Source organism: Bacidia gigantensis (genome assembly GCF_019456465.1).
Source record: "Bacidia gigantensis strain McMullin 20006 chromosome Unknown contig_180, whole genome shotgun sequence".
Classification (NCBI taxonomy): domain Eukaryota; kingdom Fungi; phylum Ascomycota; class Lecanoromycetes; order Lecanorales; family Ramalinaceae; genus Bacidia; species Bacidia gigantensis.
This window is the reverse complement of record NW_025408596.1, coordinates 579,965-599,907: the sequence shown is the minus strand read 5'-3', so window position 1 is coordinate 599,907 and position 19,943 is coordinate 579,965. Positions and strand designations below refer to the sequence as shown.

At 50.2% G+C, this 19,943-nt stretch overlaps 8 protein-coding genes across 8 annotated transcripts; 5 read left to right on the top strand and 3 right to left on the bottom strand.

The window, feature by feature from the left end:
- Positions 1 to 425: 425 nt before the first annotated feature.
- Positions 426 to 2,084, top strand: KY384_003119 (uncharacterized protein; the record flags this gene model as incomplete). The annotated part of the gene is made up of 1 exon (XM_044811640.1): positions 426 to 2,084. One exon carries the CDS (start codon positions 426 to 428, stop codon positions 2,082 to 2,084), a length of 1,659 nt encoding a protein of 552 aa, XP_044670773.1.
- Positions 2,085 to 2,557: 473 nt separating this feature from the next.
- KY384_003118 (uncharacterized protein) lies at positions 2,558 to 3,547 on the bottom strand (the record flags this gene model as incomplete). The annotated part of the gene is made up of 1 exon (XM_044811639.1): positions 2,558 to 3,547. One exon carries the CDS (start codon positions 3,545 to 3,547, stop codon positions 2,558 to 2,560), a length of 990 nt encoding a protein of 329 aa, XP_044670772.1.
- Positions 3,548 to 5,123: 1,576 nt separating this feature from the next.
- KY384_003117 (uncharacterized protein) lies at positions 5,124 to 6,193 on the top strand (the record flags this gene model as incomplete). The annotated part of the gene is made up of 3 exons (XM_044811638.1): positions 5,124 to 5,190; positions 5,241 to 5,288; positions 5,337 to 6,193. 3 exons carry the CDS (start codon positions 5,124 to 5,126, stop codon positions 6,191 to 6,193), a joined length of 972 nt encoding a protein of 323 aa, XP_044670771.1.
- A 317-nt stretch (positions 6,194 to 6,510) lies between these two features.
- On the top strand, positions 6,511 to 8,619 carry KY384_003116 (uncharacterized protein; the record flags this gene model as incomplete). The annotated part of the gene is made up of 4 exons (XM_044811637.1): positions 6,511 to 6,837; positions 6,893 to 7,157; positions 7,201 to 7,354; positions 7,407 to 8,619. The coding sequence occupies 4 exons, from the start codon at positions 6,511 to 6,513 to the stop codon at positions 8,617 to 8,619; spliced, it is 1,959 nt and encodes a 652-aa protein (XP_044670770.1).
- A 330-nt stretch (positions 8,620 to 8,949) lies between these two features.
- KY384_003115 (uncharacterized protein) lies at positions 8,950 to 13,562 on the bottom strand (the record flags this gene model as incomplete). The annotated part of the gene is made up of 5 exons (XM_044811636.1): positions 8,950 to 9,555; positions 9,609 to 10,339; positions 10,388 to 10,793; positions 10,852 to 13,413; positions 13,473 to 13,562. The coding sequence occupies 5 exons, from the start codon at positions 13,560 to 13,562 to the stop codon at positions 8,950 to 8,952; spliced, it is 4,395 nt and encodes a 1,464-aa protein (XP_044670769.1).
- A 707-nt stretch (positions 13,563 to 14,269) lies between these two features.
- MRH4 (RNA helicase) lies at positions 14,270 to 16,015 on the top strand (the record flags this gene model as incomplete). Its single annotated transcript, XM_044811635.1, has 1 exon — positions 14,270 to 16,015. One exon carries the CDS (start codon positions 14,270 to 14,272, stop codon positions 16,013 to 16,015), a length of 1,746 nt encoding a protein of 581 aa, XP_044670768.1.
- A 111-nt stretch (positions 16,016 to 16,126) lies between these two features.
- On the bottom strand, positions 16,127 to 18,097 carry KY384_003113 (uncharacterized protein; the record flags this gene model as incomplete). Its single annotated transcript, XM_044811634.1, has 3 exons — positions 16,127 to 17,594; positions 17,648 to 17,851; positions 17,901 to 18,097. 3 exons carry the CDS (start codon positions 18,095 to 18,097, stop codon positions 16,127 to 16,129), a joined length of 1,869 nt encoding a protein of 622 aa, XP_044670767.1.
- A 383-nt stretch (positions 18,098 to 18,480) lies between these two features.
- KY384_003112 (uncharacterized protein) lies at positions 18,481 to 19,912 on the top strand (the record flags this gene model as incomplete). Its single annotated transcript, XM_044811633.1, has 2 exons — positions 18,481 to 18,725; positions 18,784 to 19,912. The coding sequence occupies 2 exons, from the start codon at positions 18,481 to 18,483 to the stop codon at positions 19,910 to 19,912; spliced, it is 1,374 nt and encodes a 457-aa protein (XP_044670766.1).
- Between the last annotated feature and the right edge of the window lie 31 nt (positions 19,913 to 19,943).

Here is a 19,943-nt window from a genome sequence, read left to right as displayed (position 1 = left end):
TTACTAAGCGATAATCGCCTCTCTATCTGGCTAGACGGCATCGCGGTCGGCATAAACAATTCATTTTAGGAGTCGGATCTACGCCGTAAGATGCTTTTCTTGCTTCCTCACCTCTTGTGCACTTCTTCTCGTGATTCCACAAGCCACGAAAATACATCTGTAAGTCTGATGGCCCTAAATTCGCCTTTTGAGGCTATGTTTGGATCTTCGGCGCGCTGTTTGGCTCCTGGTGCGAGTCTGCTCCATGTTTCAAACACCAGCTGGGCCTCTCCATACGGTGGACAAATGTGCCGAAGAGGATTGAAGAGTATATACTGCTGATGAAACACCCTTCCTGTACATGAGCTGAACTGCATGCTTCGCTCCCACCTGCTTGCCGTCGTCTGTGTCGAACGTGCTCAGTCATTCTTCATAGCATAGCCAAGATGCCTTTGTTTTCTTACCCCCGTGACCTCCTCTATCATCAGTTCCTGAAATCTAGTACCCGCAATTTCGACACTCCATCAGAGCAGTCAAGTGCTGCCTGTAGCAAGATATCACACCCATCATCTCAACCACCTCCTTTTGCTTGGGACGTGCAGTCAGCCTGTCGATCCATTATTCCAGCACTAGAATTCATTTCCGAGAATTTAGCAAAGCATGACCTTCAGATCGCTCTCCTTGTCTCCGAGCAAGAGCCGTTTGTCCTACCTGTCTGGCAGCTTCCACAAACGTCTCAATGCTTGCTCACAAGACTTGTTCGAAAAGCATGTATCAGATACAGTGTCGACCTTGGCTGGATGACCGCCCTGGCCTCCTCTGAAGGCAAACAAGAAATGTCTGAATTGTTTGATACCCACACGCCAGACTCCTACATCATTCGGCGTTCACTGTTACAAAATGAAGTCGTCTTCACGGGCGAAGGCCTCACTCTCTTGAGCTTCGACCACATCTACACTTTAAAGCAACTTCTGTGGCCTCTTTCGAACAAGGAATTGGCAACTTCTTCCCGAGAGACTTGCCTGTCATCCTGCATTCACCTTCTCCACCGGATCAATAACATTCACAATGGCAACAAGTTCTCGAAAGGCTACATGAGTCGTGTGTACCTTGACATTCCCTTCCAAGAAGCCTTACTCGACGAGGTGATGACAGAGTACGATACCACATTCTGCACAGCGAGCATACGGCGCATCGACTCCGACTTGTCCTTCACCATATTCTGCGATAGTCCCAACGCTGTGAACAACCAAACTAAGCCAGCCCCATCGCCTCCTGAGCCGATCCCTGAATTGAAGGAGGATACTGCGCCGGCTGAGCTAGTCAGCCCAATTGCCTCCATTGACAAGCAGTCGCTGATTCCCTGGAAACTGGACACCGGATTCTCCACCCACACTGCCGCTCGGCCAATTGAACTCCCTAATGGTGTTGGCCACAGTATCAATGCAATCAAAGCCCCAAAGATTAATCGACCAATTGCATCAGTATTGCGCGCGCAGGGGGCAGAGCTCGCCTTCATCACCCCATTCACAGCGAAGGCTCCCTCTACGGTGCAACGATACGCCAAATCTGTCCCTTCACCACCTTCGATCCCCCTGCCAATACCATTATCGACCCCATCGTTAAATGCCAGAGATTCATTGCCTGATACCGTCTTCTCCTCACCTACAACACAGACCTCATCACTGGATCATACCATAAGCCCTAGCCCTCTCAACATCATCAAGCGTGCCAGCATGGAGCCTACACCCAAAACCCTCCCCTCAACCCCCTCACCTCCACCTGTACCACGCCGCCATCCAGACCACAAAAAGAAAGAAATAGTCGCACGAGAGCAGGAGACAACACTCGCTGTGCTAGAAGAAAGCATCTCAGGCGAAGAAGCGGCCGAAGAGGCCGATCGGCTGCAATGGGAGGAGGAGGAACGGGCACGAGTGGAAGAATTTGAGAAGACTTCTAGGGATATCATTGAGAGTTGGACTAGAGGTGTGGAAGGGTTAGGAATAGAAGAGGGAGAGGTCGCTGGCGCTGTGGAGCAAGAGGTCGTGTGCTCGAGATGCTATGATCTGGTGGAGACAGGGAGGAGGTATACCATGTGTTGTTGAAATTTAAAATAGTTCATGAACGAGATTCCTCATGGCAATTTTCAGGCTCCACTGAAGCGTTCTTGGCTCACATTGAGAGACTGAATGCCGATGAGTAACCTTGAACAAGCTCAACTGCTACAGGTATCACTTCTCGCCATTCCTGATTTGCAGTGCGTACCGTCTTGAGGCCATCCGCAAGCCCTAGACGTTGTAACGGTCACAATTCATGTCCTTGATGTTCAGAATCCTCGTGCTCCTTGTGAAGCAGACTCGGCGCATTGAACGCATTTGCTATATCAGCATAGGCCTTTGTGACCTAAGTCGTCTTGCACTCAAGCTCTCGATCGAGAGAAGCGATAAATTGCACAGCCATAAAGCCTTAAAAGAGCTTTGTCAGATGCTCTCGAGGTCTTTCCGCCAGAGGTGAAAAGCTTCGTCTGCAGCAGACATGGACTTTGCTGATGCAGACCCAATCACGTGGAAGCTGTAGATCACCGCTTCCCCGGCTTTTTCGGTCGCAAGAAGCCCTGTTTCTGCTCCTGCTTAGGTGTAAATTCATCCTCGATTGTGGACTGACTGATCTCGGTGGGGCTCGTGACTTCGAATTTCCTGGCAATTGCAAGTCCAACGTCTTTATTCACGGCAGATAGAAAGCCTGCTTTACTCGATGCATGGAGCATCCGATCTCTTACTTTGAGGTTTGACGGGCACGATGAGATGAAAATAAGAGGCAACACATTCGTTCCTCCTGAAGTATAGCTGTATCTAAATAGTGAGTAGCGGGACTCTGTGTCCGAGATTGCCGGAGCGAGCGAACTGGCGTCGACATCGCCCACCGAAACAAGCTCAATACTCTCAGTCCTCGGGTCAATCGACAATTGCACAAGTTTCCCACTTGTCTCTTCTTTCAAATTTTCAAGAGCGCTCCTGGCATCACCACTAATAGCCATGCTTAACTTACCACCGGTCTCAAGCCGTCTACCCTCTGTACCTCCTCTTGCCTCAGCCTCGGCATCTCTAACACCCTTCAAAGTCTCCTCTTCCTCGCTCAATGGGGCCTTCAACGCTCCACTTGCGTCGTGCCTTTCCCAACCGTCTTTCTCCAGATCTCTTAGCTCCGTCGCAAACAGCGTCTCCCTGAATCGCTCAGCGCCTAGCTCTCTGACGAGTGACAAACGCGTAGACGCATGTAACATCTTCTGCCTCACTGGTGCAGCATCTGGCACGTAAGTGATTGCGACATAACCATCAGGTGCGTTTTCATATCTTCGAAGCAGAATGTACGCGGCCTGATTGTCTGAAAGCAAAGTACGGAGAGAAGACAAGTCTGACAAGAAATCTGGAGAGGAGGCGGGCAGCACGTGAAGAGGAGTGATTGCCTCGGACTTGATGATGGCTACGATCCCTCGCTGAGCGGGCGATGATACGAGCTCTTGGAAGGCATCCTGGAGCTCTTTCGAGACACTGATGCCTGATTGCATCGTGTAGATAGGACTCGGCGCAGGAGTGAGCTCAGAAATAGTTGAAAAGGTAGTACCTGCGCAGGCTTAATCTATCTGCAAGCATATTCAAAACAGATTGAGTATTTTCTTGCCATGTTGAACAAAGCTAACCAAATCAATCTAGCGTCGCCTCTCGGCGCGTTTGGCATGGACATGGATTGTCCTTCCCTCGTCCGTAACTTCACTCAACTGACCGAAGCCCTCGGGCATGTAGGCCAACACCAGCCAATTGGGCCGTTTGTCTCGTCTGATGTACTTCAATCATATGCTTTGTCGCTGTGAGGAACATTCAATCATCCGCGTACACATGTAATTGATGACCTGTCAAAAGATACAAATTGCAACTTATAGACACGATCATTGTCTTGGGTCATTCATTCTTTCTCTGTCTAGAGTACCTCTTGATTTGCAAATTGGTGGTCATTGTTTCTGCTCAATCTTCACTTTATTCGTCGCTAAGCCAAATATGACAGTCCTTCACATAGTCCAGTTCAGCTTTAAGTCTGATGTTGCACTGGAAGAAATACGTGATGTATTTGCCTAAAAGTCTGATGTTTGGTACCAAGAACTCATGGCATACAAGGCCTGCAACTCCCTTCTAAGACTCAAGGCTGAGTGCATCCACCCTGAAACTCAGAAGCCCTACATTCTGTCTGCCGCTGGGGGAAAGGACAATGGCCTTGTCGGCAAACAGGTTAGGCAATCTCGAGGCTTTCATCGGAATGCGAAGCAAACCGAATGCTGATAGTTTCTTTTCCTTCTAGAGAGGAATTACTCATGCTTTTGTTGTTGAGTTCGAAAGCGAAGCTGACCGCGAATTTTATGTGAAGCATGACCCAGCACACCGGAAATTCATCAGAGGTATAGACCCTCTGACTACCAATGTGCAAGTTCTCAACCCTACGCCTGAGGGATACTGAGTATGGGTACCCAGGGATGGAAAATGGTACTTCAGCCTACACACGTGGTGCCTGGCGCTCTGCTTCCATGCCAAGCAATCTGGTGGTTGGTTCGCTACCTTAGTCTAGAACTAGTTGCACTCGGCCGAGGCTCAAAATTGAGCACTAGTCAACCTCATGTCAACTCCACCGCGAATCGTCGTTGCTCTTGAGGACGTTCTAGCTGACAGGTGACCTCGACGGCTATTCAGACTTGCTGAAGAGCATTTCAACATTGAAGGTTGGAGCATGCCCAGGATATCGAGGCTGAGCTCTCCAAGTTGGTGGCCTTCCGTTGGTCCAGAGATGCGATCCTCCGCTTGTCCTGCCTATGGCGAAGGCTGTGCTTCCACAACAGCTTGCGGCCCCTCCCTTGTTTCGAAGATCCTTGAGGCATTCCTCTACCGCGGCTTTCCACTACTCTGGACTTGAGTCACGTTGTTTTGGACCCCTTTGGTTATGGGTTATGTTGACCCGCACTGCTGTTTGCTTTTCACGTCACATCTCTTCACAACTATCCCATCCCTCGTGTTGGTCAATGCCCACTCTTCTTGACCCTTCCCCCGTACTTCTCCTTTTCTCCTAATGTGTTGCATGCCCTTTGACTTCAAAACAACATGTCGGCCAAAAGCGTCAAAGGCCCAGGAGGCAAGAAACATGCATCAGCAGCGACTAATTTGATCGGTAAGGTGCTAGTATGAAACACGCGAACGATTCGCTGAATGTGCTGCTAGCTGGTGGTGGAGCAGGCATGATGGAGGCTCTTGCGTGTCATCCGTTAGGTTCGCGTTGGAGTACGAATTAGTGCAGTCGGAGCTGAATTAGTCTAGATACCATCAAAGTACGGATGCAATTATCCAGGAGGAAAGCTCGTGGAGCGAAGCCAAAAGGGTTTTATGCGACGGGCAAAGAGATTGTCAACAGAGAAACACCCTTAGGTCTCTACAAGGGGTTGGGAGCCGTCCTCACAGGCATTGTACCCAAGATGGCTATACGGTTCACGTCATATGAGTGGTACAAGCAACTAATGGCCAACAAAGAGGGGGAAGTCAGCGGGCAAGCGACGTTCTTTGCAGGCCTTGCTGCGGGAGTGACAGAAGCTGTCTGCGTTGTGACGCCTATGGAGGTAGTCAAGATCCGTCTGCAAGCCCAACATCATTCGCTAGCGGATCCCTTGGACATCCCAAGATATCGCAATGCTCCGCACGCTGCATACACTGTCCTGAAAGAGGAAGGCATTGGCGCCATTTATCGTGGCGTTTCGTTGACTGCCTTGCGGCAAGGAACTAACCAAGCTGTCAATTTCAGTGCCTATACCGAATTCAAACAGATCTTGCAAGACATGCAGCCAGCATATCATGACAAGGAGCTGCCGAGCTATCAAACGGCCTTAATTGGTCTTGTCAGCGGAGCAATGGGGCCTCTCAGCAATGCCCCAATTGATACAGTCAAGACACGACTACAGAAGACACCTGCTGAAGAGGGTCAAACGGCTATAAGCCGGATCAGAATAATAACAAGTGAAATGTTCAAGCAAGAGGGATCCAGAGCTTTTTACAAAGGAATCACTCCCAGGATCATGCGTGTTGCCCCAGGCCAGGCAGTGACTTTTACGATGTACGAATATTTGAAAGGATGGTTGGAGAGCACTAACTTTGGTATCGGAGGAGGCAAATATGAGGAATGAACTAGATACAATTCTATAGCATATCCTAACGGCATATCTGACATCAATAGACGGACTAATTTCGGTCAAGTTGAGGACGTAAATCAGCCCTATAAATGTGTGGTGCAAGGCGAGCACACAACAAGCCGTGCTCGCCAAAATTCTTATCGATAAACCGCCTTGCCAGCGGATTTCCTCCCGGTCGCTTGTGAGTATTTGCAGCAGCTTGGTGGTCAACTTCTAAAAAACGCCGAAGTTCTTCCAGTCTGCAAGATGTATGAGAGGCTTTGCATTCTAGACTATCGGTACATGTAGGCGCGAGGCGTGCCTCAATTGATATGGAGGCGAAAAGTAAAGCATTGAGTGCGCTGCTACATCGCACAGCCATAGATGATCACGAAGAGATCCTCAAAGCCTGCAGTACCGCATTGAAAACGTCGAAGGGCGACCTTGAAATTCTCTATACCAGGGTGATTGCGTTGTTGAAACTTGAACGGCATGACGATGCTCTGGCAGCAATAGAGGAAGGCGGCTATCAATTGAAGGAGAAAACTAAAGTCGAAAGAGCTTACGCACTGTATAAAACAGGCCAACTAGAAGAAGCAAAGAAATTGGCAAAAAGCATAGGCGATAATCGAGGAGCAAGACATGTCGAAGCTCAGGCTGTGGGAGACATCTGCGCAGACTTCTTGATTCATCTATGCTGATAGTTACTCATAGTCTTATCGTTCCGAAGATTTCAACAGCGCATCCGCCGTATACAGAGCTCTGAGTGAAGATAAGCAGTCGGAAGAAAATGACTTACGCATCAATAGCAGTGCCACAGACGCCAATCTGGAATGGTCGAACCAGGGAGACCTAGTAGAGAAAAAGAAGCATTCGAGAGAGGATCTGGAGCTGTTCGAGACTGCCTACAATGCTGCGTGCGCATCAATCGCAAGAGGTGAGCTGCAGCAGGGCGGTGTATTGCTTAAACGTGCCCATGGTAAAGTTCTTAGCGTAAAGGAGAAGTCATGTCACTGATCTAGACACAACAGACCTCTGCATGTCAAACGAGGACCTAACAGACGACGAGAAAGAAGCAGAGGTCCTTGCGATTCGGGTACAACAGCTGTTCGTACTAAGCTCTCTAGGCAAGGGGGAAGAAGCAAGATCCCTCGCTTCAAACATATCTACTGAAAGGTGTGCCCCCCTACAAGATGCGGTTGCACAAATCCATCTGACTTAGCTGCAGATTGTCTGATGCATCAACCGTGAAGGTTGCTCAGAACAATGCTATTGCAGCTCGTATCGATCAATCAAATCCACATCTGAATCGTAGACTGCTTGACGCGAAGGCCAATTTGCCCGCGACAGATAAACTTTTCAAGTACCAAGAAGGAGTCCTCCAGCAGAACAGTCTGAGTCTTGATCTTCAAGCGCAGAAACCTCAGAGCGTCATCAAAACTACGGAAACCATACTTAACAAAGCCCAGCCATCTACCTCGCCCTACATCAACGCACTCTCTGTGCTGAATGCTTCAGCACATGCTCAAGGCGAACTCGCGAATTTTGGCCTGAAAAAGATTTTGCCTCTCTTTGAAAAAAGACCCGTTGACCTTGGCCTGGCCATGACTATCATTCAGCTTTATGTTCTGACCAATAACCATGGCTCTGCCATAAACATAATGGACAAACTCATAAACCACCTCTCCAAATCAGCAAAGCCGTCTGACCAAGACGTCCTCCACGCTCCTGGCCTGATAGCTCTCCAGGTCTCCCTTTACAGCAGCCAGAACCGCAGATCTCAAATCAGAACAACACTGGCTCGGGCGGCTTCTTACTGGCGACGCAAATCAAAAGCGCCGACATCTCTTCTTCAAGCAGCTGGCACAACGCTCCTCGACTCTCCAGAGCCAGAGCACCAAGCCATTGCCCGCGAAATTTTCAGTATCCTGCACCAGTCCGATCCCGCCTCGCGCCTTGCAACGGCGGGTTTCATCGCCTCTCACGCCCAAGCATCCCCTTCATCGATTACAGAAACCGACCTGTCAGCTCTCCCACCACTATCCGAACAGATCCAGGGCATCGACATCGACGCTCTTGAAAAAGCGGGCGTGCTTGCTCTCCCCAACGTCCCCTCCACCACCATCTCGTCAACACGCAAGCGACAACTGGAAGACTTGCAGAAGCCGAAGAAGAAGCGTATCCGTTTCTCGAAGCGTCCAAAAGACTTCGATCCAGACAAGAAGATGGATCCGGAAAGGTGGTTGCCACTTCAAGACCGAAGCTCCTATCGACCAAGTAGGAAGAAGGGAAAGAGAAAGGAAGGGGAGAGGGAGAGAACACAAGGGGGTGTCGCGGGGGGTGATAAAATGATGGAGAAAGGTGGTGAGGTCGTAAAAGGTGCGGAGAAGGTGGGCGGAGGAGGAGGCAAGGGGAAAGGGAAGAAGAAGGGGAAGAGGTGATAGCTTGATGCACAACGTTCAATGTCACGGCATCTGCGACATCTCATTTGATTGATCGTCATATCTTATTTTGAGGAACTTTTTGCACGTCTGAGGTAATATTTGGAGTTGTTTGGGATTCTCTGCTACCGATTTCGGCTAATACAGCCCGTCAGAGAGACTTTTGAATCTCTAAATATGTACGCGCAAAAGGGCGTCTAAAGCGCCCAGCAATAGGTCTCCGCTGGCCAAACATAGAAAAAGCTCAAGAACTCCGAAAACGACGTCAAGTCTTTTATGCACACATGTATCAAATGGACATGCCCCCAAGCGATTCAAAATCAGAAAATCTCAGAAAATCATGGATCTTGTCTTTGACCCAGCATCTGCTCTCCGGTTTGCCAACCCAGCATCGCTTCTTCTTGGACTTTTCTCTGGTACTGGCAGTGGCGGTTGCCTTGGAGCGAAATTCTTTGCTGGTGTGGCAGGTGCAGACCGCGTCGAAGGTAGAGGCTTAGAGGTCGTTGAAGGCGCAGCCTTGGCTGGTGAAGGAGGTCGCATCTTGCCATTCATGGCTCGCTGAGCCCGAGAAGCAACGGCACGGTGTCTCTCAATCACAAGATCAGACCACTTCTTATTCTTTAAGTCTTTGCCAACAACTTCCGACAGGGCTTTCATCCAGCTGTCCTTGTCGGCTGCTGAGTCGGCATAGAAATCGATGGTCTCGCCATTAGCAAATCGCATGCGGAAGCCTTCTTCGACGAACATGTAACCTTCTTCCTCCTCGGCAAAGGCTGACTTGCGTCGGCTCCCTTTCCCGGTTCTCATCAGAGCCGACTTATCGTCAATGAGCTTACTGGCCTTGGCAAGATTTATGGTGGCTCGTGGCTGTCGTGTTGCTTCATGGTACGCCGTGAACTTTGAGCCGTCCAGGGAAAAGTAGCGACGGCGCCAATACTGTGAAAATTAGTTTACATTCCGATGGCTGGAAAAGAACAAAGGAAACTCACAGGACAGTCCCCGCCTTGTTGACTGAGATGGCCCGCCCATTTAGTCGGCCCAGCTGCTTCCGCCTCCTTGAGCTCACGAATACATGCATTCATGCTTTTGGGCATGTCTTCCTCCTTTGCTCCCTTAGGCTTAGGGACATAGAACATCTGGAGCTCGAGCTTGCCGATTCGGTATGGAGGTTTTCTTAAGGTGCCACCGGCTCGTTTACTCCTTGCGCTGCTACCATTGTGCATTTCCTCTGTTGCCCATTCGTTAAAGCAGGGTACATCAACAGTATACGCCTTGCCGTAAGCACTAGCCTCATGGTCTTCCAGACTGACATACGACCGAGCGAAACTTCCATCTTTAGCAACCAGGTTGTGGAGAAGCTCCCATGCTGTGGGCTGAGTCGACCGTCTGTTAGCCATTGCGTCTTGTTGTCTTTGCCGGTCTGCTCTCTGAGCTTCTTCTTGCTGTCTAAGCTCCATTTCTTTACGCTTCTTCGGCGATGCAAAAACCCGACTGAAAGCAGACGACTTCGGGGCTTTGGCTGCTTTAGTTGGGGACTCGATGACAGGCTTTGGTAGCGGCTCCTCGATTTTTGTTTGCAGGGTAAGTTGAAACTCCAAGTCGTCCAGGACAACAAGTTCGAATTCTTGGCCAATCGGTGCCGTTTTACCCAGCTCGAGCCAGGAGGTAGTAACGCAGTGGAGACCATTGTCCAGAGTCAATGCGAAATAGGAACGCTCGCCTTGAGAGGATTAGCAACGATATTCAATCTTGAGCAAAAAAAGCTCACCTCGTGGCAACGGTAGATCTAAGTCCTTGACTCGGACTACCTTCACAAATAACCTGCCGCGTTCGCCATCCTCCCCTATCTCCTCAGGGGCATCAAGGGACTCATTCTCCGCAACGCTGTCCAACCCACTAGCAACGTTGCTTTGCTGACCCGGCAGCGGAGGCACAGGCCCACTAGCCGGCTTGGAAGGGATTCCCCCAGATTTTCGAATACTTTTACGGCGAATCTTACCATTCCATGGTTCACTCGTCCATGGTTGAGTCTGGCTTGCCTTTCTTGGAGAATTGCCTGCTGACCTTGTACCACGAGCAGTGGGCGGGGCTTCATCGTTGGCATTTGCTGCTGACTCGTGAGACGCACTACTGGCGACGATGACTTTGGTATTTTGTCTCATCAAATACCCTTTCTGTGTATAACGTCGTGATCAGCTTGGGCAGACTGAGATGGAATGGGTTATTACATACCTTTTGTGCTTCCAGCAAACGATCGAACTCGTTTTCTATGCCGAGTCCCTCATCAGCCTCATCAACGCAGAGATCCAGGGTAACGAGGCTGCTCTTCCGCTTAGGTTGCTTCAGATCGTCCTTGCTTCGGTTAATGTCCATTGGTACGCTTTCACTGCTTGCTTCAGCGAATGCTTCATCACACTCAGGAACGACGGAAGGTCTGGCGTGCTGCTGCTCAGGTATCTTGGGTACCGCTGGAACCTCGCCGCTTACTTGTCGTCTCACGTCGGCCATCGCTTGAATGTCAGCAGGTGTCGCGGACTGGCGAGTCTTGAGCCTGCTTCCCGAAGCCTTGATAGTAGCAACAGGCTCTGGAATTCCAGGAGATTCAGCTGCTTGTTCGTTAAGAGGACGTCGAATCACGGAGTCTGGAGTTCTTGGCTCATCGTCCGAGTTTCTTCCTTGCCCTGGAAATGTGGGTGGATCCAGCTGAGCGTCGGGCGTCACTGGTCGCTGCACCTCAGTGTGAGTGATAGAAGCACTCTTGATCTCTCCCTCGTCTGAGGAAACGAGGACTGCTTCAGACTTATATGACACAGCTTCTGGTTCCGTGATGTCATGCTGCGACGGTCGATGCTCTGTCATGAACGACTCCATGCCAAAGTCAAAATCATCATTACCAAGAAGAGCAGCAAATTGGGGAAGAGACATCCTGTGGCTGCGTTTCTGATCACAAACCGTATCTTGATGGGTTTGGGAGACTTTTGGTGTTGACGAGCCACGCTCTGATTCGGCTGCGATTTGCGCTGCATCAGCTGGAGCTACGCGAGTAGTGAAGTCCTCCGAATAATGACTTTCATCATCATCATCAACATTGTCGGAATGCCGTGAATGTTGAGGCTTCTCCTCCTGAGCGAGCTTAACGGCTTCGAGCTTCTCCATAGCATTCATGAAGGACTCAGCCTGGAGATGCTCGCTGTAAAGATCAGGAATTGCATATACATCAACTTCGCTTTCTTCGTCAGGTTCTCGTTTGATCTGAGGACTGTTCTGATCTACAATTTCTGTCGTTGGAAGTGGTGTATCAGGATCTAGGCTTTTGATGTCCTTACTAAAGCGTGAGCTGAGCACAAAAGAGGACTTGTCTTCCTTCAAACGGCTTTCTTCAGCTTGAGTCTGAGCTTTCACTTTTCGAAGAATAGATTCGCGAGATATTTTGGGAGGAAGCTGATAGTCTCCGAGATCAGCAACGTCGTCCTCCTCAGTCTCGACTTCCTGAAAATCTTCGTGTTGCTGACCAGCTTGACATCCAGGGCTTCGAGTGGGAGATCCACGCCTAAGTTTACGCTCTCGCTGCTCATCAGCAGGAGACTTCGAACTCGGATCTTCACCAAGCATCATGAGTTTTAATCGGTCTTCTATTGGCATTGAACATCCGCTCATGTTTTGAATCTCGGCTTTGGTAACCGAAGCTGGACGTGATGGAGAGCTTCCAGAGCGTTGCCGATGATGTGCGCGTTCACTAGCGGTATTGAAGCTTTCACTAGAATCTGTCCGATTGTGATTTGCGGTTATTGCACCTGGAGGAGGCAGCGGCGGTAAAGGTCGACGCTCTCCGCTCGAGTCCTGAGAATCTGTACGCGTTGGGGATCCACGAGCTTCAACAGCTGATGAAGGCCAAGCTGTAGGTGCCGGACTACCAGAACCAATTTGGAATGGGTCATCGGCCAATGCAGTAAGGTCATCATTGGCTACTTCGGGGCTCATGAATCTCCAGTCTTCTGGCAAAACTACGGGAGTTTTCTCCGTGTCCTCAAGTGACGCATCAAAAGAGTCCTCTGGCCCAAAAGAGGAACCACGATCAAAGCTCTCGTCCTCATCACTGTCATATGAATCATGGCTGCCTTCTCGAGATCCGGACGCTACGGAAGAGGGATCTGGTGTGGCTTGTTCGTACTCATTGACTTGGGGCGGCGCGACGTCGAAAGTCACGCTCTTCGCATGCCGATGAAGACACTTGCCTGGTGGCAGCTGGCGGTCATTGATGGAATCCTCGTCGTCTGACCATATGCCGTTTTCGGGGTCGAAGCCTTGCGCCTGTGCATTATGGGTCTTATTGGATAGTGATGACTTTGTAGGCGAACCCTGTGCCTTGCTAGAAGCACTGATAGGGTTCGGCATGCTCGCTCTGCTCGCAACCTTCGTTTGAGAGCGCAATGGGCTGCCTTTGTTTTCTGTCCGCAGACCATCCGAGTCCTTCCACCCAAGCGCATTTCCTTGAATCTGGGGACTGAACGGTCTACCCAAAGCAAGAGGTCGCTCTACCATGGGGCTTGAAGCAGGGTCATACTCTAATTTTTGTTCGCGGGCAAACATACTGCTGTTCTTTACACGAGATGCACGCTTTAAATTTTCGATGGAAGATCGCTTGGCCGGCGAAGGCGAATGGTCACGAGGATCTCTATTCTCCGCGTTGCTCCTCGTCGGGGAACCAGGATCTCGACTCTGCCAATAGAGGCGAGGAGAATTGTTGCTGGGCGATGTCTCGAAAGGTGATGAATCGGCTTGGAACATTGGCTTCTGCTACGTTTCAGCGAAATGGAACAGAACAGGTCATCACCAGCTCAATGAGAGCATACCTTCGTGGCTTGACTGTAACTTGGAGAATTTCGTCTGCGCTCAGAGGGTCCCAGCTCCGCTAAAGGGCGGTGGGTCGGCGCCCCATTCATCTTGTGCGGGGATGACGACGGTGTGTTTTTCTGAATGCGCAAAGGCTGAATCTAGGGTCACAGGTTAGATACTCTATTGTAGACCGTTCATATCCAATTGCAGATACGCACGGTTTGTGACATTTGCTCAATTCGCGATGCTGCTCAAATGGTCGTTGCCGCTTCGTAGGGATCCAATTGTTTTGTTGATGGATGCACTCAACAGGTAGTTACAAACAAAGATGCTAGTGCAGCATTTTGCGCAAAAGGTGGGGCCACCGTTATCAAAGCACAGCACTTCTGAGTCACCGTCTCAGACAATGATTCACATGCAATACAAGCTGTCTGCTGAGAAGTGCTGGTACTGAATACGTGAAAGAGACCGGCTTCGACGCTAGTATTGTGAAGAAGCGCGGACGCTTATGCACGCGTTACTGTTGCTGCAGCAACGTTAATCGATAAGGATTTTGCCACCACCTAACCGTACCTAAACTAGTCCATTATGGGTGCTGCCCATCGTTGAGTGCTCTAGAAAAATTGTCTACCAGCATGACCCTGCAATTTACTGTTGGCTGAGGTCTTATATGTCTCTTGTGTCATTCTTCCCATGTAGAGTGTGTCTTTCCTGTCAATATCGACCTCTTCTGGACCGATTTGTCGCTCATCCTCAGTCGCAATGGAGCCGCCATGCGTCGGCCGGGGCGAGACTTCTGAAGCGGCCTTCTCGCATGACCCTTTCTCCTAAGGTCGGCCAGCGCACTACGGATCCTTCGAATGGAGGTCGACGTACTGGGAGAGTTTCCGGTGGCGCATTTGCGGGCATGAATCGAACATCAGTAAACGAAAGTAATCTCCATCGCCAACAGGGAGACGATGTCCAGCCTAGACGGCATGGTCAACGCTCGTCAAATGGTAGAGCACGATCTCAAACGGAGAGAGATCCTTACCACGCTCTAAAAATGCAGAAAGCATTAAGCGCAGTGCCGTACACACAACGATCGTCTGTGAAAGCTGCAATTCAGAGGACGGAGGATTTCGAAGACTTTCCGCTACTGCCCGTAGTACAAGAGTCGATTGCTTCACAAGCTCTGTCCGGAATGACAGACATAGCACCAACGCCGATCCAAAGCCTTGCAATACCAGCTCTGTCGCGTGATCGGCGAAAGATGAAAAGGGATCCCGCCCATGAACCTGATCCGAGTGGCATGGACCAGTTTCTCCTCGCAGCAGAAACAGGCTCCGGCAAAACACTAGCATACCTTCTACCAGTTCTTGACGCCATCAAGCGGGCCGAGATGGCAGATGTAGAGCAAGAGACAGCGACGAGTAAACTTCGAAACACCGCAAGGAAGGATGCCAATTCTGGCGACGTTGAGCCTCCGAGCATTGTCCCGCACTCCACGACGGGCAGGCCCCGTGCCATCATTTTACTACCGACATCTGAGCTAGTCACGCAAGTTGGCAACGTCGTGAAGTTGCTCTCCCACAAAATCAAGTTCCGCTCTGCTCTGATCTCTTCAGCTTACACGCCTAAAGTCATTCGTAATCGTCTATTTTCCCAATCTGGTATCGATGTTCTCGTATCCACGCCTCATCTGCTAGCTAGCATATCCGTGTCAGATCCTAATGTCCTTAGTCGTGTAACTCACCTAGTGGTGGACGAAGCGGACTCGCTCCTAGACCGCTCCTTTGCTCCGTCCACGTCAACCGTTCTGGATAAGACCACTCCTTCTCTCAAACAGCTCATTCTCTGCTCAGCAACGATTCCACGAAGTCTAGATTCGTATCTTCATAAAAGATTCCCGCAGATGCGCCGCCTGGTGACGCCCAATCTGCATGCGATTCCCCGCCGTGTCCAACTTGGTGTAGTAGACGTCGACAAGCAGCCGTACCAAGGCAATAAGCTTCTTGCGTGTGCCGACACCATCTGGTCCATTGGAAAAGCCGCGAATGAGGGCAGTCTCATAGGCAACACTGAAGGGAAGATTACTCGACTCTTAGTGTTCGTCAACGAACGCGAGAGGACAGAGGAGGTCGCTCAGTATCTCAATTCTAAAGGCATTGACTCCGTTGCTCTCACTCGAGATACGCCGGAGTCAAGACAGTCAGAGGTGCTCGCTGAATTCACCTCCCGAACTCCGGATAATGTTGCTACTCGTCCTTCTTCACGGACGCTTCTCTCAACTTCAACTATGCCTGCAAAACGCACAAGTCCTCCGCCTAAGCGCCATCTCGCCAACACACAGGTCCTTGTCTCTACTGACTTGGGCTCAAGAGGCATTGATACTCTAGCTGTTCGGCATGTCATCTTGTTTGATGTTCCTCATTCGACTGTAGACTTTATTCACCGTCTTGGACGAACTGGCCGTATGGGTAGACGTGGCAGAGGTATTGTGCTTGTGGGCAAGCATGATCGGAAAGATGTGGTCAAAGAAGTTAGAGAGGGCATGTATAAAGGACAAGCTTTGATATAACCATCGTACTTTTTTTACAGATCGAAATAGGAAAGTAGGTTTTTTTTCTGATCTAATGGTACCTCACTTGCTCAAAGTGAAAGCGCTTTTCAGCTTGCGGCATGAGAGGTATCAATTATCTTCCTGCGCACCGTGCTCGTCTTCCTCCTCGTATGATGGTCTCTCTTTCCCTTGTGGGTCATCCCCTCCATTGTTACCAATATCCCTCTTGATCCCTCGCACGCCCGCACTACCCGCCCAAAACAAGCTAGAGCTCCTTGTCGAATCTAAGCCCGCAAAATATGCCAAAAACATCCCTTCCCTTTCCTCAACTTGGAAAATCCTATCGTATATTTCCCTCTGCTTGAACTCTGCCATCTCCACTTTATACTTCTCGAAGTCAACACTACCTCTCCCATATTCCGTCATCTTCTCATTCTGCTTGTCAAAGACAGGTCTTTCCAAGAGCAGCCCTAATGACGGAGCCTTGGGTATACTCAGCTTGTCGGGTAGATATGTGTCCTGGATACGCCCTTCATGGCATCCACATCTCACAACCAGAGCGACAGCAGAGACCATTTTACGGATCTGGTGCATCATGAAAGACTGGCCGTGGACTTTGAGAGAAAGCCATTCCGTGCCACCAATTATGATAGGGTCAGAATCAACGGTGAAAGATTTGATGATCCGCACGGCAGACGGATCTCTTGCAGTTTTATCAACCGTATAATTATGAAACCTATGGGAGCCAACGTAACGTGATAGCGTAGAGCGTATCTTCGCTATGCGGGAAGACGGGATACGGTAAGTACGTTTTGCGACGTTAATAGCTGCACGGAGTGTACGGAGAACAAACTCGCTTCGGGTGTTGGCGTCATTACTAGCTTGAGAAGATGACTCTATAGTAGGTGGCTCTGGATGCGGATTACTCGTAGAATGGTCGTGATTGTACCGCTTCTCTGGTATTTCTGTTTGCAATGGTAACGACTTAGTTTTGGGGGTCAGCTCGTCCGATGGAGCTTGACTATTTAGCGATCTATCCGTCCCAACACTTTGGCCGAGTGTATGCCGGGCGGCATACTGGCTATGAAATAGATTGAGCACCTCATCCTGAAGAGAGTTATCTAGTGTTTCGACAGCCTGTTTGACGTGTTGTTCTGCTATCTCTTTCCAAAAATTAGCTACGTCCTCTTGCCGCTGTCGGTAGCCTTCAAGATCATCTTCCTCTTCGGCAATCTTAAGAATTTGCTCGCCGAGGAAGCTTTTTGGGTGCGGAGGCAGGAAACAGTAAGACGGTATCAAGTATTCGTAGACTCTCGAGTCACACATCTGGTACGCGCTGAAACTACTGTTCGTGCGTTCAATCCCCCAAACTCGGATTTGAGGACTCAACGCTTCATTAATCTTGGAGACCACATCGTCATCCTCGATGATGAGCTTAAGTGATATGACGTTACCAGCTGCGTGGACTCCCTTGTCTGTGCGAGCACATCGGACGAGCGACGACTTTTTGGGATCATCAGCGTTGGCTTTAGAAATTGCCCCGGCCTCAACGAAAGCGCGAAAAAGATCACCCTCGATAGTCTTCTCTTCGTTGCTCCTTCATTGATTCAGAGACATAGGCTTTTGAATGGCTGGCAGGAGTGGACATACAGCTGCATACCCTTGTAACCAGTTCCTGAGTACCCAATCATTACGGCGACTTTTCTCTTCGGCCTCCTTTCTTGCTTCGCAATTTCATCCTCTGTATACTTGGTAGCATAGACTGGGAGGCCTCTCTCCTCCCCGTCTATACGGAGACGCTTGACTGATCGTTGAGTCTGGGTGTTCCGGGCGCGCTTGTCAACTGGATTACGACTTCATTAATTAGTGGGGATGGAAAGTTGGGGGCGAGATGAATTCATACCTCCACTCCTTACGTCCCATGTCCCTCTTCTTACCACCCCGACGGCCTGCGAAGCCTGCTCTACTGTCGCTTTCCTTGGCTGTATCTGTTGGAGGCGCTGTTCGGGCCTCCGACGAACAATTGTCGAGAGGTTTTGGCGCAGAGGGAGCGATTTCGCTCTCAGCCATGTGCGAAACGGAACTGACAGGCTGGTCCATTGCGACACGAAACTACACATACAAGAGCTTCAGGTACTTACGATACATTCGAGTTCAGTGAGTTCAGTCGAATGTTGAAGACGGGGATAAGCATGCAAAATCCGCTAGTGGCAGGCTTGCTCCAGCCTTTTTGAGTCAGCCTGAGACTCCTTCCAATCTTTTTTCCTTTGTCGCACTGATGCCACACATGCCGGTTCACAACAGGATTGTGGGTCTGTTCTCTCATCAGTGTCGATCCATTAAAGGCCGCCTGTCTCTTTCGCGCGACCCGATGCCTTCAGTCTGAGGACCCGTGGCAGTGCTCGTACTGCAATAGGCCTCCCAGCCCAAGTTGAGACTTGAGTCTGCAGTGGCTTTGTAAAAGATAGACTCAGGATCCCACAATGGAAGTCGCGAGGGCGCTCATTCGCACAGTAGCGAGAGCATTCTACGACACGAAGCATGTGCTTGTCATTGATGCGTTGATGATCCACTCAGCGTCTGCTGCTCCTCGAATCTGTTGTGCTACGAAGATAACTAAAACTAAGGCCAGGCTACCGGTCGATGATCTCGCTTACTTGCTGAATATGCAGTCGAAAGACCTGCGCAAACTATGCGGGAAACTGAGAGAGGATCGACTGCTGGCAGTGTAAGCTGTGCACGATTTGGCTTCCGTGTGTGAATGCTGTCTGACCTCCACTCCTCAGCCAGGCAAGGCCTGAGATCCGTGATGGCATGTCAAGACCTGTCAGCAGAGAGTACTACTTCATCGATTTTCATGCTACAATAGATGCGATAAAGTACCGGGTCTACATGCTGGATGCAAAGGTCAAGGAGTTATATAAGCCTATCGAAGAAAAGAAGGACTATTTCTGTCCTACTTGCAAAGCTCAGTGGACTCAACTTGAGGTAATCGACAAGTATGGTCCGATGGGTTTCGAATGTCATCGTTGTGGAGGCCTGCTAGAGCGAGAGGAGAAAAAGGAGGGCGAGGAGACTGGGCACGAAATGGAAGCCAGGCTCCACGAACAGACGAAGCGTATTGTTGGAATGCTGAAGCAGATCGACTCACAGGAGATTCCAAACAATGATTTTGAAACAGCACTGTCTCTTGCACGTGCTGTCGATAGAGATCACGGATCCAACCAATTGAAACCCTATCAGCCTGAGAAGGAAGGTAAGGCTTCTGCCGCAGCCAAGGGTCTCAGGACTGGCATCGTTGCTTTGGATGTATCTGTCACCGAGCATACGGCGGCAGAGAAAGCCGACGAGGCGCAGCGAAAAGCAAGCGCAGCCGCTCAGAATGTGCTACCAGTCTGGCACACTACGTCGACCGTTGCAAATAAGAGCGTTCTCCCGACTGCAGAAAATGGAGGAGGACAGCCAAACGGCACACCCGTAGTCAAGGAGGACGAAGAGGAAAAGAAAGACTCAGGTGTTCTCAACGACGAACTGACCGCTTATTACGCTCAGCTCGCGCGCGAGAAAGAAAAGGAGGCGCAGGAGGACCGTGAAGCGGACGAGTCTTCTGGTAATAATGAAGACGAGTTCGAGGACGTAGATGTTGGTCTATCGAATGTCGGCACGCCCTTGAGCTCGCCATCAGCTGATGCTGAGGAGCAGCGCTCACTAAACATGAAGAAGGAAACGGAGTCGGGTAGCAGTGGCCCGGCTACCAATTCGTCCACACCCGTCAATGGAGAGGGTCCGGCGTTCAAAAAAGTGAAATTTGAAGAATCGGCGAGTGGGCGCGTGAACGGCGAATTGGGTGCAGGTGGAGCAGCAGATAAAGTGTCGGACGAAGATGACGACGAGGTCGAGTTTGAAGACGTGTGATCTGAGCCTTGCTTCCTAGAGAACGTCAGCT